The following is an 18335-nucleotide window of genomic DNA, read 5'->3' on the forward strand; positions in this document are numbered from 1 at the left end:
ATAAAAAAACTACTTTAAAAAAATAATGAAAAGCAAGAGTACTTAAGAGGAGTTTACCACCTTGCTTTGCCCCACAACAGCAAGTGCATGAACTCATCTTGCACTGATGTAGTTGTGTTCTTTTCCTAGACAAAATGATAAAATCATGATATGTATTTTTTAAATCACAAGCATATTTATTCAAAATTACAGGAGCACAACTCCTTTTCTTTTCCTTACCCTTCCTTCACATCCATATGTAAACTGATTATCTGAATATCAGTTACTGGAAAACAGCCAGTCAGCTCTTCTAACACCTGCCCGTACTCCCCAAGCCCCACCTGTTCCACTTCACAGCCCTGTCTCCACCTAAGCTGCACCAGTGGGAAGAGACTCCTTTCCCTCTGAGCAAGCGGTTTGAGGTTAGACCAACACATTTGAAAGAAATCATGATCTTAGCCTTTTATGAATCAGATCGATTGTTCTCAAATACCTCATAATATAAATAAGGATATGCCTTCTTTAACTCCTTCCATGGGAAACGCCAGTTACATTACCTGCACAAACTTGGTGAGACGAGAATCCATCTGCATTAGTATTTCTTCCCATGCTTCACACATACATGTCAGTGATAAATTTATATACTATTAACAAGAAGAAAATATTAAAATAGTAAAAAAGATTTAAATCAATATGCTAACTAAATAATATGTACTTCTTACTGTCAATTGTCTCAAAAGAAATCCAGAATTCACTTTTAACTCAGTTAAGCCTAAGAGAGAGAAGACCATAGCTAACACCTGATAATCCCTTAACTATCAAACATTCTTAAGTTTTTATCTGGCAAAACAGATATCCTCTAGCTTTTTACTTGTAAGATATGTTTTATGTATACTAAGTGTTAAAATGCTGGTTTGGTCAGCTATTTGATTTTCAAACAGGATCCTTAAATAAGACACTGATTTCCAGAAATCTTTGACATCAAGTAAATCAGTGACTGAAAATAAAGGCCATGATTCTTTGCAGCTCCTCTATCCAGACAGAGAGTTGATTTCTCCAGTCCTTGAATCTGGGCGGGCCTCGTGTCTTGCTATGACCAACACAACGCAGCAGAAGTGACACTGTCAGTACAAGGCCTCAAAAGGCTTTTTTGCACACTTCCACTCAACACCCCTGCCGCTGCCACCACTTCCTGAACAAGCCTGGGCTAGCCTGCTGGGAGATGAGGAACGTAAAGCCTAGAGAAAGCCATGAGAGCTAAGGGACATTTAGATCAGCTGCTGACCACCAACGTATGGCCAAGCCCAGCCAATATTAGCTGAACCTGGCCCAGATCAACAGAACCTTACAGCTGAGCCCAGCCTGAATTGTAGACTAAAACACAGCCCCTACTGAATCATGAGCTAATTTGGGGCGAGTTTATTATGCACAAAAGCTAACTGATACGATGACTGTTTTCCATAATACTTTACTTGCAATAAAACTTTTAAAATTCCAAAATGTTATCTTGTTTGTGAGAATATTTTTAAAAATTTAAACCACTTTTTTCTTTCAAAGAAATAGAGATGGGTGGGAGTAGATTTTCAATTAAATTTATTTTTCTTGCTTTAATGGATACATAAGATTATCAGACTAGACACCTCTACCACAGATAGATAGTTTTATAAAATAAAATTTTCATTTTTTTTATTTACAGAGCGTTAGAAATCTATAGTAAATATTCACATTAAACAAGCTACAAATAAATACCTGTAAAAGAGCCGAAATGTGAGTAAACTTTCTGGCCATTCGAGTTACTTCAGGTAGGAAAGAGTACAATAGATTGGTTTCAAGCTGTAAAAACAAAATAATAAAGTTAGTCATAATCAGATGCACTTACTTCTTTTAAAGATAAATCAGTCCCTCCCACTCAAAAAAAAAAACCCTGTAATTGAGAAGAGTCAAGCTCTAGCTACATATCAGCAAGACTATCAAGAGTTCCGCTCCCTTTGAGTGTTAACAGCCTGGAGATGAACAGAACATAACCTCAGCATTTTCTAATCTGCTGTGTTTAACTGCTCACAGATCACTCTCTCTAGGTTGGCAAATCCCCTCTACATAGCTGGAATAAACATAAGAATCTATTTCCTAACACTATTATGAGGAATTTAAAAAATGATCACAAACATGTAAAAATTTTTAAAGGAATTACAGGCTATTGATAAATACAAATTAAATATCTATTACAATCGTATGTGAATTACATCTCAACAAAGCTGCTGTTAAAAAATACCTATTATACACTTCAAAGAAATAATGAGTCATTTTATTACAGCACCAAATGCAATCCTGGAAATCACATTTTCACAGAACCTTAAGATGAAAAGCAAAGATGAACAAGCGTTCCAGAGAATCAGGAAGTCAAGAGTTCTCTGATGCTCTGAATGCAACAATGAACACTGGAAAGCACTATAACACATTGCATCTTGCATCTTTTTTGTTCTACTTTTGTTTGAGAGTTCACGCATACTTAGGCTAAGTGGCTGGGTTATTTGAGATGAAAATTTGGGGAAGATTTTCTTGAAGGCAAGGCTACAATCTAAATATAGGAGGCCAAAGAGTTTCCACAATCTACTATACAAACAACACAATAAAAAAGGTTTTTCCCAACATTAAGTGACCATCTTACACAAGAAGCAATGCACTGGTTAAGAGAACCGACTCTGGAGCCAGACTGCCCAGCATCACTTTCCACTTCTGTGACACTGAGCAAGTTCCACAGTTTCTCTGTGTGCCCATTTACTGATCTATAAAATGGGGATGATAACTGTACTGACCTATTAGGTTGCTGTGAGGATTCAAATGAATTAATTACATGGAATCGCTCAGTATTTGGCACATATTAAAGGAGTAATAAATATTAGCTTTTATTCTCAATTAATGTGGTCATTAATAGACTATCTACTGTTTTTATGAAAAACTATACTGGGCCATGGGAACAATAACAAGGTATTGACTATACTAAGATTCTGTATATAAGAATTAAAAGCTCCAAGTCAATTTTTTGGCTTTGTTTTGTTTCCAGGACCACTAGAATCCAGTGATATATATAATAAAAAGCTATAAAACCTTTAAAAAATATATTTACTCTCTACTGCTATAGGCTTCAGTACTCACCTGAAAGTATGAAACTTCTGAAGCACCAGTGGCAGAAACCTCTGTGACCACTGATAATGATTTCAAATCACTTGATAAACACAATGCAAGACAAGTACCAACAATCTGTAAAACAGGCAAATCCCCCCAGTCTGTTTAGTATTATTGCTAGGTGGCATATGCCTAGGATAATACACGAAGCAGAAATCAGAGCTCTGAGAAGTAGAAACACACACACCTAGCTACATACACCACGTAGCAGATGAAGGTAGGCATCCACCTCGTCACAAGGACAGAAAAACACACACACACACCCCTCACCCCCATCATGGGTCCCAAACCAAGCATTGGAGAACCAACATATTCCACACAGTCTACGGTATTTTTTACCCGTTTAGGGAATGGTAAGAAGAAGATGAAAAAGCTATGAAGAAGACTGACTGAACAAGCACCGTAGACTCAGTACTGAGCATAAGACTGCGTCTGATAACTTTAATCACATTTCACTGACAAACCAGAGCTCCCATCTACCACAGGCTAGACAAACATTAAATCATAATCAAGAGTATCATTGCAATCTTTTGGTGAAGGAGAAAAAAACTTTAATTCCACTAATCTTCATGGATTATTTTATCTTACTAACAAAATTATCCTCAACACTTAAGAACAAATAATTCCAATAACTGAACCTGAGGAAAAAAACCAGTGTTTTATTCTTTTTCCATAAATCAGTTAGCTGCTATATTCTAAGGGAAATGATACAAAAAATTTTCAAGAAAAGACTTACCCCTGTGACTCGAGCAATTTTGAACATTCCATAAGCATAAAGCTCAATAAATCCAGAGCCTCCTCCAAGGACGAGAATATTAAGCCTAATTAAAAGTAATTCAACAACTTGAGGACAACAGAGAAGAGGAGTTCTCAAACCAAGAGAGAAGCTGCTCTGCTCTCACATCATCTGCGTGCTACGGCTTCCCCGTGAGGAGCTGAAACACCAAACAAACTCCCCAAAGCGCAACAGCCAATCACATTGGGCTTACTTTTTTTTTCCCCAAAGGAACAACATAAATTTTCTCTAGCCTAAAATAAAAGCAGTTCACAGTAAAATAAAACTATACTATTTTAACAATGACTGTATTTATATACTCTCAATAACAAAACAATTCTTTTCACAGCTAATACCAAGCGCCATCAGTTTTATCATGGCTCAGATACTAAATGTATTAAACGGGTTTAAAGAACTTGAATACTTAAATTTAAATTTCTGAAATTAGTACTTCTATCCTCCTTTACTTATTAAAGTAAACAAAGGTACATTATAATATTATTAAAACTTGACAAAATCAAAGACCACAAAATAAAAACATGTTAATACCAGATATTAATTTGTCAGCAAGGAAATAATATGACAAATAAAGGAACTGACCTTAAAACTCTGCAAATTGCCTCAAATATTAATTTTAAGAAATTAGACTTGTTATTTAAGATATCTGCAAGATTTACCTGACGTCTCCCAAAAGCTTAATAATTTCATCAGAATTTTCTTCACTGAAATGTAAAAATAAATCGAGTTATCTTTCAACTCTTTTAAATAACAAAAGATTGTCTTACTTGAAAACAAAAAAAGCATAACTTACCTAAATATTTTTGAGGTGTTGCTATAACTAGAAAAACGGAGATTAGGGTAAAAAAATACTCTTAATAGAAACACATTTTTTAAAATGCACAAGAAAATTGTCACAGTGTTAAAAATAAAGGAAAGAGAAATCCACAAGATAAATCCCAGTGAAATTAAATTCTGATACTTACTTTTTTGGCAATGTAGGTAATTTAGGTAAGAGAAGATTTGATTCATCCTCGGCATTATAAAAGGATGTTAGAACACTAAAAAGAAAAAAAACAAGCATTATAAAAACACCAACTTTACTTCTCTTTCCAGTAAAAAAAAAAAATGCTAATTTTTTCTGCCGAGTTTTATATATTATGCATTACCAAGTAAACAAATGCCACACATATTTTACCAGTGTAAAACAGTCACTGTAACAATCACAAATGAGAAACAGAAAAGTAGTAAATTCTTCCTTTATAAAGGGCTTTATTTCTGCAAAAAAATCAGCCTACCCACTTTACTTTTAGAGGAACAAATATTAAGAAATAATTTCCTCAGCATATGAATTATTTAGATACTGAGAATTTATGATTTCTTAACTCTCATCTAAAAACCAACACTAAACATATGAGTATCAAGAGTACTTGTAAAGAACACTGCAATTATTATATCATTTAATTATGGGTTCTATGACTTACACACATATGGAGATTTGACAACCCGGCAAGTATACAAGACTACATCATGCGTGTCGAAAAAGTCTTATTTATCCCTTTTTCTTTCTTAATTCTACCTCCAAATAAGGTTGGAAATAAATGAATGAGCAAGTGAAAAGGTAGTGACTCAACAAGCATTTTTTCCCACTTTAACACATAGCAGCTGTCCTGAGAGACTCTGGAATCTCCACCTAACGTGTCTAAACTGTCAGGAGAAAGAGTGTCAGGAATACACTTAGCAGGTAACTGGACTGGCACGGAAATCACACGGTACACTCTGCTTGCCGACCTATAAATTCACGTGATTGTCTGCAATCTGTGATTACTCCATGAAGGGTTAATCACTGTTTAGTCTACAGTGAATTCCAAACCCCAGGCTAGATCCTTGCTATCCAGTTCTTTCCAGGCCCCCCTACGGAAAGCTGTCAAATAATATTCAGCATTTACAAACTCATTTGCTATTAACTTAAAATTTCATTAGAAAGAAAAAGCTAATGGCGAGAAAATTATCACATTTCCTCAAAAAAGAAACAATTTTTTTTTCAGTATTAGCTAAACCCATGGATCCCTTAGGCCATCTTTACTACAAACCTGGTCTATTACTTGACTATGTAGACAAAGGTAAAATTATTTTCATGTAACAAGAAACCCACTGAGACCGTGGACACAGAAAGAATCCGGTCAGCATCAAAACAGAATACTCAATTTAGCATTTTTCATCCTCTAAGAATACTTACTAAGACACAAAAAAACAAAGCTCCAGATGAAATATATAGCAAAAAGGAAAACAGAACTTCAATTTCCTAATCAGTAATCTTAATTAATTATTTGAAAGTATAAGTCATTAACATAAACTACTAAAAGTAACTAAAGAGAAAAGAAAAATCTTTGCCATTCAGGCATTATTATTTCAATAAGAAAACACATTTTTTCAGAGCGAAAAAAAACTATAACAAAGCATTAAAAAATTTCACCTTGATAAACTTAAAACAAAAAGGTAAATGCAATGCTCACATACTCAACATTCAGATACTCCTAAGTTTCCATTATGAAAAATGATAATTTCACGAATGTCCCATTGTGACTACAGGAGTTCTTCTTTATTACTCTACCTGCTTTCCACAGTCACTTCCATCCAATGCATACAAGAAACTGGAGCCTCCACAGAAAAGGAGTGCAAGCTTTCAGGTTTTTCCACATCACACAAAACAATTTTTTTGGTATCAGCAAGAGCAAAGGCCAAAACTAAAAGAAGGTAAGAAGAAATAATCAGAATAAATTAGAGAAACATCTGAAAGCAGTAAATGGGTATTTCACGCCTTGCTCAGTTTTTTTATTTTAAATACACTGAAATCATAGGAACTATTTGAACTAAAAATCCTTCAAGTAATGTTTTAAAAACTAAAAAGATTCCTTGCACATAGTTACGCTATCATCTACGCTTATTTTGAAGCGCTCAGACTCTCACAAGTGACCTGCTCTCTCGTGTACAGTACTTAACACCCTACATTTCACAGCCTCTAGACTGGAACCCCACTGCCAAGCAGAAAACAGAACAGGTCTCAACAGACAGACATCAATATCGTATCACCGAGAGATACTGGTCCCGTAAACATGCCTAAAAGGTAAGAAGTGATTCCATCTGCCTTGTTCTGGAAAGGTTTTTTTCCCCCTTGTTTGTTTCCAACCCTTAGTGAGAAACAAGGCCATCAAACACTGATGAATCGTCTTCTTTGACTGTGGCTGAATTATCGCGTACCGTTTCTCTACATAAGTTATTAACATCTCCTAACATATCAAATTTAAGAATTTCTAAATAGAGGTCTGTGAGTTTCACTGTACACCAAGACATGCAACTTTGCTAGCTGTGAGGCAGCCCTGGCCCCCTCCTCTCCACAACAACTTAAAGCAATCTGGAAATAATTACCTAATGAAACCTTATTTTACTGTCCAAAAACAGGAGACGTATTTTTTAACGATAAAAGTATCATCTACTTAAATACATTTTAACACACACTGACTTTCCTGACTTCTTTGTGACATCCTGCTGTTTGGGGATGAATAGTTCAAGATCTCAAAATGTTTACTTACAAAAGTCCTCTAATTTTACACATACTCTTGTCAAAAAATAAAAGATAAAACAGGAGCAGAACAAAATGAGTACAGACAGGAATAGCTATCTGTAAGTGATAAACTTTCAGGGCATTTTTACATACTTAGTCATATTTATCTAGGAAAAAATTAAGCAATGAGGAGTACAAACCATTTTACAAAAACAATTCCGCTTTTTTTCTTAAAACACCAATGATACAGATGAACTTGAAGCTGTACGATTTACAGTATTTTAATGTACTGACCATATGTGTACAACAGCTCAAATAACAACTGTCATCGTAAACAACACATGGAAGAGGAGAGTTCAGACACCAGACCCCTAACAAGTTACAAGGTAACAAGCTACAACATAAAGGGCACCAGCAGGAGAAAGATCATAAAGAAATGGAAGGAACAGGGCCAGAGCTGACAGTCCTTCCGGTGAGGCAAACATACATGCAAAGAGAATATTTATGAACTACACATTTAATGCTAAATTACATTTTCGTGAGAAAAAGGCCATGACGGCATTGAACTGACTGGGGAGTGGCAGGTGAAGCCTGGGACTAATGGTGCAGGACAAGACAGCTGAAAGAACAAAACCAAAGTATTTTGCATTTCCCTTAGATTTCATTTTAGAGTTGTCTTTGCCAAGAAGTCAGATTTCATTTTAGAGATATCTATACCTAGAAACAAGATGCTAGAATTAATATGAGTTCTACGAAAACACTTCAAAGCATTCTAAAAAGCAAAGCTCCCCAAACTGGTACTTAGAATTCCAGTATATAACAGGAGTAATAAATTCTGGAAATAAGCTTTCCTTACAGAATATTTTTGTGAAAAACAAAACAGTATTTTTTATAATACTATCATTACGTTTGCCATCTGGTCTCCAAGCCAGACACGTCACTTCCTTTCCTGTATTTTCATTCGGTGGAAAACTCCAAACTCGATGAAAACTTGCAAGTCGATGAAGTAAAACCTAAGACAAAACAGATATAATGGCAGAAAATAAAAATCCATTCCCGAAAATAAAATAAACCTGTATCTCCACTACAGATTTTTAAACTATCATCTCTTGAGTATAATACTTAGCTATCAGAAGAAATTAGAAGAATTCATTCTGTGTCTGCATGAACTTAAGATATTTTCAAAGAAATGGTGAAACAAGAAGGTCTAATTTAACCCTGTACCCTACACATTTTCCTATCTTTTATGTCAACAGGAAACTTACCTATTGAGAAGTCTGTCCAAGAAGATGACAAAAAGAAAGAACACAGCACTAGAAAGGTAGCTGTAATATAGTCAAATAACACTAAACTTGGAATCAGACAACTTGGCATCTAGCTTCAGCTGTGTCACTTACTGGCCGTGGATCTTGGACAAGTCACTTAGCCGATCTAAATCCCCATTTCTACACAGGTAAATTCCCACCTTGCAAAGTTAAGATGAAGCCCTTTGTCCTTCAAAACTAAGACTGCTCCTACTCCGTCCTCTATTATCACCACTGAAAATAAGGGAGAAAAGGACTCAAAATTGCACGTGCTCCTGAAGATCCCGCCACACCCTAGTTCCCCACACTCACAGCTTTACCACCACTCTCTGCCCGCACAGCGTCCTTCACTCCTGGTTACATCAATCACCATAGGGAAGCCGGGATGCCCAAGGAATCGCTCATCCCTGAGACTCAGTGCTCTTTCCTGAGCCCACCTCTGCCACTCCTTACGCCTGAAGCCCTTCCTCTGTGCTCCAGAATTCAGTCAGGTATCGTCAGGATCCCCTACACCTTCATTCTCTTCTCTGAACTGTGCTTCTCACCAAGGACACTGCTTCCCTGCGGCAGTCTCAGGCGGTGGCTGTTGTGCAGCCCACATCCCCTGTACTAGCGCTGGGCTGAGATGAAGTAGGTTTCCTCCTCGATGCTCCATGCCATTGCTGGATGATTTTTCTTCTCTAAAATCCTCTAAATTTGAATCACATGCAACCAGACCATACCACCCGCTATTCCTTTTAACTGGAGTCATCTACAGACCCCTAGGCCATTCCCCTCATTCCTTGAAGATTTGAACTCCTGGCTCACTCATTGTTTCCCATACTATTCATCATCATTCTTTGTGATTTCAACAACTACAAAATCCTGGCTTTTTAGTTCTAAAATAGCTCTCCTCCAATGATCACATCTTCTACCTGACTTCAGTCACTCCCAGGGTCACGCCCTTGACCTTGCGATTTTCATCAACTACAACGCTACCATAACCCGTTTCAAACCTCCTGCTTTCCATCCACCACCTCGATCTTTCCAGCTCATCCCTACTAATACTCAACTCCAATTCTTCAACCTCACCAAGCCTTACAACCTATTGATTCTACCATCTATTCGTTGTTTTTCACCCCACCCGTGCCCTCATTTGCCTCCTTAATAAGGTTAGACTCCAGGGTTCATCATTGCAATAACTCCTGTTCCATATAACTTAACTCTCTTGTATCTCTCTTGCTTTATCATACTTCCAAAACAACCCTGCTTAAACCCAACCATGCCTGCACCCACAGAGCTGAACAGAATAGCAAAGACACATACAGTCACGCTCACTGGTTTCCCTCAAACTACAACACACTAAACTTGGGTGGCTCTTAACACTAACCAGCAATCTTACTAGGTTTCCCCAGTCCACCTGCCTCGTCAGCTTTCTCATACCTCTCCTTTCTCCTCAAACTTCCAATATTTTCTTCTCCATCCTCACTCCTACGAAGTGCTCCTTCTTCACTGAGAAAATGGAACTAACAAGTGCCCACTATCACATCTAACGGATCACAGTGATGCCCCTATTCTCTCCCTTCCCTCCTGTTGCTGTGGCTGTACTATCTGCACCCCTCTCTAGAGCCATGACAGACTCCAAAGCACCCTGGCAGAGGAGGGAGATTAGATGATCTGATGGAGGGCCTGAGAAAGTGGACATCAATAACCTGGGGACGGGGTCATGGCAGGGAACACGGCGATGCAGCTTTGCAAGCGGCTAAGTTTCTCTGGTTGCCCAGTTTTCCTAATCACCTCGTTTCCAAGTTTGGCTGCACCCAACACAAGTCTCACCTGGCCAGTTAACAATCAGGCAACCCACCAAAAGGCCAAAGGAGGAAAGATGCACAGGTGAAGGTTTCCTTACAAAACTGCTGTCAGGAACAAATAACTCTAAGCAGAAAGTTGGGCACAACCGGGTTATACTTGATGAAGTGTGATACAGCCTGAACTAGAAATGCTGACAACACTCATGCACATCCCATCAGCAATTCAGGAAAGCTTCACTCCCTGTTTAATTTAAAGGGATTTTTAATGGGATGTGGCTATCCAACACACAGTATAAAATATGGACAACAGAATAAAGATTCTTAAACATACCCTCTGTGGCAGCTACATGCGTGCACATTTGCAGCTAAAGTTTGACAATAACTCATCTTTCTCCTGCCACTAAACTGTAGGCAAACTTGGGACAGTGTCTGTGGACCTACTACTATGTCTAGCTCATGAGTGACACACCGTGGGCTTTTAAAAAGCCCATTTAACAAATAAGTGACTAAAAAGACTTGGGGATGCAGGATTGTATGATCACGTTAAGCTATGTGAAAACTGTTGTTTTCGCCATACAATAAGGCAAATGGGCATATAAGTTATTTTTCCCGTATGTGGTCCTCTATACTTTCACTTATAGTTTATAGATGGCCTGGAAGGGAGGGGCGGGGTAGACAGCTGGCCCGGCAAGTCCACAGAAGGGGAAACTGAGGCCAGGGCAGTCTGTGACGCGCTGGCTGCCCTCAGGCTCCACGCCGGCTCACTCACCTCGCCCGCAGTGTTGGCCAAGGCAATGAGATCCCTCTTGGGTGACCAGACCAGGAAAATGATCTCCTGCGGCAGCTGCTTCTCTCCCACCACCCGGAAGGACGGGAAACAGGTCGGAAAGCGCAACATGGGGGCGGCCCTGCAACGACACCCCAGTCGGAGGCCGACAGAGGCCACCGGCCCGCCCTCGCCCCCAGCCCTCTCCGGAGAGCCCCCACCGCAGCGGTACCTGCGGGACGCCCCGCGACAGCCGACGCAGCCAGGGAAGCCTCGCTCCCTCCCTCTGCCGGCCGCGCACCTACGGTCTGCGCAGCCTCACCGCCGCCGCCGCCGCCGCGCGCTCCGGGCACTTCCGGCGCCCGCACTTCCTCGCGAGAGGAAGGAGGCTGCGCGAAGGGGCGCGCGGGCTGGATCTGGATGTGGGGTCTGGGATGCGGAGTCTTGCGGGTTGGACCCGGATGCGGGGGCTGGCACGCGGGCTGGAGGAGGGTGGGCGAGGGCAGGTCCACGTCTCTAAGACCGCTCGCCAGTCTGCAGGAAAGGCGTGTATACAGGTGTGTGTGCGTGCCCACAGTGCTTTTCCGTTTTCCCGGAAATTCTCTGATATGGGTGAATGGACAGTCATAGGTCTAGGGGTGAGGCCTCAGAGACGAAGGGGAGACGGAAAAGAATGCCAACTGGAGGTCCTGATCAGCGGGAGCCCCGTTTGACAGCCTCTAAACCGGTAGTTCTCAGTCCTGGTTGCTCAGTAGAATCACCTGGAGAGAATTGTTTAAACCTCCTGCCTGGACAGCACCCCAGACCAAGTAAAAGAGAATTAATACGGAATGGGACCCAGTATTTATTAAAACTGTAGGGGATTCCAATTTGCAGCCAAGGTGGGAGGGCCCTGCGCTAAAACCTCTGACACAGGCAAATATATCGATTATTTATCCCATTTAAGCCTCACAACTTATTGGTAGTAGTAGCCCCACCATAACAAATGAGGACTGTGGGCTCACCCAACATCTATCCCATACCTCTTTGAGCACCTAGTGTGTGAAAGAATCTGGGACTACACATATGCACGGAGCATGGGTTCTGCCCTAAAAGGCTCACTGGTCAGCCTGGCGGACATGTAAATCAGAACCCGTCTGATGCTTCTTTAAACAGGACACATTTAAATGTGTCAATATGCTCGAAGGTTCCCACAAGTTATGACCTGGGTTAAGAGAATGTGCCAGTATCATCCTGTGATGCTTGAACTTAAAATCTATGGTAGAAAGCCATCTGCCTTACACTTCTACTTGTTCAAAGGCGAAAGAGGCGGCGTGATCTTCCACTTTCAACAGTCCCTATCTTCTTCTGGACTTCTGGACCTTCTACCATCTGGACCTCGCCCCTGGGAAGTAGCTGACAGAGGTAGACTCATTCATCCAGCAACAAATATTCCAGGCACTATTTTGTGCCAGGCACTGTTCTTAACTCTAGACTTTCATGCTTACCCTGCTCTCTCTCAGAGATGGGGTTTTTCCCGTGCCTTTGCTGCAGACAATGTAACATGTCCTCCAAATTCTTCCGAAGGCAGCATTTCTGAAGTGAGAATGGACTTGCCTTTGTTATTCATGAAATGCATTTTCAGGTGTTTTTGTTCTGGGCTGGCAATAATGGATAATCTGGATGGTGGGAGTCCAACTTGTATACACCTAACATTCATCTGGAAATTGAATGCCCATTTTCCTGAAACTTATCCTGAATATGAACCCTCATACAACACATGAAAAGGACTGTTAATAGAGGTATACACACACAGTGCTACAGGACATGCACATTATGAAGCCTTCACAGAAACGTATGAATTTCCCAGAAGGTATTACAGCACAGGAAACAGCATAGGTTCCAGATGTGGCCAGGAAACAGCAAATACTTTTATGTGGCCGTGGCACCTCGTGTGTGTTGGTGGGAGTGGGGGGCAGGGATTGTTAGTGGAAATGATCAAAAGCAGCCATAGGACAAGAGGTTATTAACACACAGCGTTACCGGCCTTTGCTTTCTCCCACTGCCCCATAAAGGAGATTTTAGCTTTACTCACTCCATTTCTTTGCCTTCCCCATTCTCTAAGAAAAACACTGCTTAGTCAAATTGGTTTACTTGTGCTTCTAGGGCACAGAATCAAGAGAAAAGGGGAATGCCCAGAGATCAGGCATCAGTGCTTTTCAAGGAGGCAAGAGCAGGAGATATAAATGTAGGGAAAATGAGAGGGGCATGGGGAGGGAAACGAAAGAGAAAATAGACTTTAAAAAGAATTTCCATGCTCTGTGCACCCTCTCTCTAATGCTTGAAAAAGAAAAATGGAAGAACTAGTTTTTTTGAAATAACTTTTTGGTAGCGAGGCTGTTTCTTTGATCACTATACCCCTTAGGCAAGTTCATACTGAGGCCTTCTTTCCACATGGTATGGTATGGGGTTGGATTTTGAAAGGCCAGGCAGCTGCCAACAGAGATTGGGAGTGGGGCGGGGGATGTTTTTGACAGCCTCACGCTGGTTCATTGGTTATTCAGGACCTTAATTCCTGTGACAGGGTGATGAGGGGTTAAAAAGGAAGAACTGGAGATGTAAAGATGCCAGGAAGACTAGTTGGGCTGGGGCGGGCAATTCCAGAGACATTTCTGAAGGAGAATAACAAGAGCTGATTGTTTATTAGATTAGAGGAATGAAAGCAAGGGTTGGGATATTTGGGTGCACAGACTCAGGGGATACAGAACTGGTTATTGTTGGATTAGGGGTCGGGGTATGAAGGAAGTATGAGGGGGAAGGGAGGGAAAGTAGATCAGAGCAAAGGAGTTCAGTGAGGACTACCTTCAGGTGGAGGGGTGGTGTGCAAATCTATCTGTGATGGCAAACAGGCAGCTGGAAAGGTAGGTTTGAAGGGGAAAGGTCAGGGCCTGAGCAAAGGTGGGAATCCCTGTGTCCAGGGATGGAAGATGTAGTGTGTGGGATGTGACTAATCTAGGCCATGTGAAAGGCTGTTATTTTGAAAGATCTATTTTGAAGTCATAAAATAGGTGAAACATACAAAATAAGCAAATTGAATTTGCTGGAAAGAGAAATAAATGTAGATGGTTGGTGTTAGAACTTCTCTGCCCTACTACGTTTGCATTCATTAGGCAACAAAAAAACCCCAACTCAAAGCAGCACAAGTAATAACTAGAATGTACAGTTATGTGCCACATAACGATGGACCACATATACAACAGTGGTCCCATAAGATTAGTACCATATAGCCTAGGTGTGTAGTCGGCTATACCATATAGGTTTGTGTAAGTACACTCTATGATGTTCGTGCAACAATGAAATCGCCTTACTGCACGTTTCTCAGAATGTATCCCCATCATTAAGCAATGCATGACTCTACTGGCTCATGTATGTTACAAGTCCAGCAGTAACGCCAACTTCAGGGCACGCTAGATCCAGCAACTTGGTGTCACCAGGAACCCTGCTCATGGTGTGCCTCATAAGGCTGTCTTCCCATGTGGTTACTGGAAGACTGACAACAGCAACTGGAGCTACATACTTCCTCATTCAGAGGGACAACGAATGGTTCTTCAGTGATCACAGGACAAGTCCTGAGCCTTGTTGTGATTAGACCAACATCACAAGTGTAGCTGAAATCAATCACAGATAAAGGGGATAGAATTATGCCCAATAAAAAGTTCTACCCGGAGAGCTAGAGAGGATGTCAGTCATCCCTCTCCCAAATCCCATAGCAGGCACAGTGGGGAGGGCAGGAATGATGCTGCTGAAGCAACGATTCAACAGTGTTCAATTTAACAATCCATCATCACTACTCAAAGGGGAGTTTTAAGTATGAAATGCATTTGGGAGATGTTCCATCCTGGCAGAGTGCAACGAAATTGTATCAATTCAGTGTTTTATCTCCCACAACCACTTCAGTTGCTGTTCTGGGAAAGAAATTCAGAGACCAACTCATGCGACTCCTGTCAGGAGGAAGAAGTTCTAATAAGAGCTATAGAACCAGTATTTGTATGTATAGGAATTTATCCTAAGGAAATAAAAGATTTAGCATGTTCATCATAGGGTCATTTACAATAGGGAAAAAATGCAAACAACTTAGATGTCCAACCATAGGAGACTGATTTTTTTTAAAATATGGTACATCCATACTGAAGAATATTATTATTGTTGTACATATAAAGTGATGTTCACAGTATGTTTATAAAAAAAGAGGATTACAAAATAGTATGAATCTATAATTCCATTTTTTGTGGGGGAAATTTTAAGGTGTATCTGTCTGTATAGCTATTTAGACAAGACTCTATCTGTAAGAACATACACAGAAGTTGTGAGTGGTTACCTCTGGGTGGTAGGATTAGAGTTGCTCTTCATTTTCTTTGATTTACCTGGCTCATGTATTATTTGTAAAGTTAATAGGCAGGGCCCTTAGTTTCCTTTGTCCTCCTTAAACATGGAGAATGTTTAGACTATCTCTAGTTTCCTCCCACTCCTCACCTCCACATTTGCAGATAAAGAAACTGGGCCATCTATTCAGGCTTAGTTTCTAAGAGAACACTGGATGTTACACTTCTAGTCTGCAGGGGTGTTAAGCAACTAAACAATGTAAGAATCTTGTGACTGTCCAGATAATGTCCAGGGATAAAACTCATCTCTCAGAGCTTTAAGAGCTGCTTGCTCACTTTTGCTGCTTTTTTCCCTCAGTCTTGCTGAGTTAACATTTATACTAAATCACCTGAAATCAAATAGTAGAGATCTTATCTTCACATTATTGCAATGACCTTCTTAGCTGAACCTCAAGTAATTTAACCCATGTCCTAATGTTCAAATTAAAATCAAATCAAATAAATGAAATTAGATTTTCCTTTGCATTTTGAGCAAGCTTTCCTTACGTAGGCAGCTCTAAGCATATTAGCTTCTTACTCACGTAGCAGTTAGGGTTTTGAGACATAAAGTGGTATATTAAATGGCACTTCCCTTCACTCAGTCTGTACTTATGAGCAGCTACTACTCAGAGGGTGAAGAAACGTGCCCACCTGGCCACCTGCTTCCCAGGGTTGTGGGAGGAGGAATGAGGTCATACGTGCTGCTGTTGGTTGTCACCGTGTGCAGGGCACAGCTCGAGGAGCCAGTAAACACACATAATAATGTCCACAGGCCCCTGACGTCAACAAGCTTCTAATCTGTACAGGGGAAACAAGTACAAAAAGTCGTTCTATTACAGGGCATGATTTAAGTACCTTAGAAGTATAAATGAAAAGACACAAACACGCACAATTTTTATTTCACTGGCAAGAGATATACTGCTCTACTGGAGACACCAACAAGGACATCACGAAGGAAGTGGCATCAGACCAGGACCTTCTGTAGGCTGTGATTTTATGTTTAAAAATTAGTCAGACTTCTTCCAGATGTCTAGTATTTTATAGATTGCTTCGAAGGGGCCAGACATCAACTTAAGTGTTTTCCTTAAAATAACCTTGAAAGCTGAATTGTTGTAAGTGTAAAGACTCCCAGATCAGGCTGCCAATCTTGTTTACACAGCACATCCCAACATTTAAACCCTCAATGTTAGGATAGTCCTCCTATTGACTCTAAATTCCTTCCAATATTGTTTAGGTCCATCTTCCTTTTTTCAGTACCTATAAGAAAGAGAACAGAGCAAATCCTTTCCATATCTTAGGCATGCCTTCTGTTATGGTCTGAATTATGTCCCCAAAAATCTATATATTGAAGCCCTAACCCCCAGTACCTCAGAATAGGACTATATTTGGAAATAGAGCCTTTAAAAAGGAGACTGAGGTAAAATGAGGCCATTAGGATGGGCCCTAATCCAGTCTGACTGGTATCCTTATAAGAAGGAAATTTGGACACAAAGAGACACCAGTGATGCACACGCACAGAAGAAAGACCATGTGAAGATATGGTGAGAAGGCAGCCATCTGCAAGCTATGGACAGAGGTTAGGAAGAATCAAACCTGCCAACACTTTATCTTGGACTTCCAGCCTCCAGAACTGAGAGAAAATAAATCATTGTTGTATAAGCCACTCAGTCTAAGATATTTTGTTACGGCAGCCCTAGCAAAGTAATGCACCCAACACGTGAAACATCTAGAAAATTCCATGCTTTCATCAAATTTTTATTAAGTACCTACAATGCATGAGACACATAATAGTGTATAAAATGGGTGCTGACATTAAAAAATTGAAATCTTATGGGGAAATAGAATCTGTGAATATAATCACAGAATAATACATGAAAAGTGCCTCAAATCTGGTGCAGAATGCCAAGGGTTTCAGAGGGAAGGGTATTGGTTGGTATCAGGGACTCACTGCAAGAATTCCCAGAAGAGAAGGGGACTTAGGCCAAGGCCTGAAGGCTCCATAAGACTATGGAAGGAAATATTCCAAACAGAAAGAAAAGAATAGGATGAAAAGATTAAGGCATACTGGAGAAACAAATTAGTCTAAATATCAGACAAAATTTATGAATAAACCTGAAATCTGATCATTCAGGACCTCAGAATGACTTTGTAGTTCATTAAATTTTGTAATATAAGCAAGCAGCAGAATGAAATTTAGCTGTAATTATTTAAGAAAGATGTCCCTTTGGATCTAGGAGTGACATCAGCATCATAGTGGAGTGAGTTGTTCCCTTTGTCTCTCCCCTGAGTCACAACTAAACGGACATTCACTAACCAACAGAGGATTCCCTACACAGCACAATAGGATCCACACAGCCATACATCTGAAGGTAGGAGGACTGGATCCCCAGGAAACAGTGGAACTAGGTGAATGGACCCCTCCCCCTGTCCAGTCGCAGTGATCTGGGTTGCAGGTCCTTACACAGATGCCAGTGCAACTGTAAGAGGAGGCAGGGTAGCCCGGCCTGCGCATGAACACTTGCAGAGTGGTAGCCTGGCCCACAGGAACACTCACCATGCACCAGGGGCTCCTC

At 40.4% G+C, this 18335-nt stretch overlaps 1 protein-coding gene across 2 annotated transcripts in view; it reads right to left on the reverse strand.

Moving 5' to 3' along the window:
• ANAPC4 (anaphase promoting complex subunit 4) overlaps nucleotides 1-11719 on the reverse strand; it is a 31618-nt gene extending 19899 nt beyond the window's left edge. Inside the window, exons 1-12 of one of the 2 annotated variants that reach the window (XM_046656800.1) lie at nucleotides 11664-11719; nucleotides 11366-11504; nucleotides 8410-8515; nucleotides 6552-6684; nucleotides 4924-4998; nucleotides 4752-4778; nucleotides 4618-4662; nucleotides 3902-3986; nucleotides 3136-3240; nucleotides 1729-1812; nucleotides 537-623; nucleotides 61-125 (exon numbers count right to left, since the gene is read on the reverse strand). In XM_046656800.1, coding sequence (XP_046512756.1) covers nucleotides 61-125; nucleotides 537-623; nucleotides 1729-1812; nucleotides 3136-3240; nucleotides 3902-3986; nucleotides 4618-4662; nucleotides 4752-4778; nucleotides 4924-4998; nucleotides 6552-6684; nucleotides 8410-8515; nucleotides 11366-11494 — 941 coding nt within the window. In that variant the 5' untranslated portion in view covers nucleotides 11495-11504; nucleotides 11664-11719. Of the gene's footprint in view, nucleotides 1-60; nucleotides 126-536; nucleotides 624-1728; nucleotides 1813-3135; nucleotides 3241-3901; nucleotides 3987-4617; nucleotides 4663-4751; nucleotides 4779-4923; nucleotides 4999-6551; nucleotides 6685-8409; nucleotides 8516-11365; nucleotides 11505-11594 lie in introns of both variants that reach the window. The other variant, XM_046656801.1, reaches the window with a different exon arrangement.
• Between the last annotated feature and the right edge of the window lie 6616 nt (nucleotides 11720-18335).

Source organism: Equus quagga, chromosome 3, assembly GCF_021613505.1.
Source record: "Equus quagga isolate Etosha38 chromosome 3, UCLA_HA_Equagga_1.0, whole genome shotgun sequence".
NCBI classification, from domain to species: domain Eukaryota; kingdom Metazoa; phylum Chordata; class Mammalia; order Perissodactyla; family Equidae; genus Equus; species Equus quagga.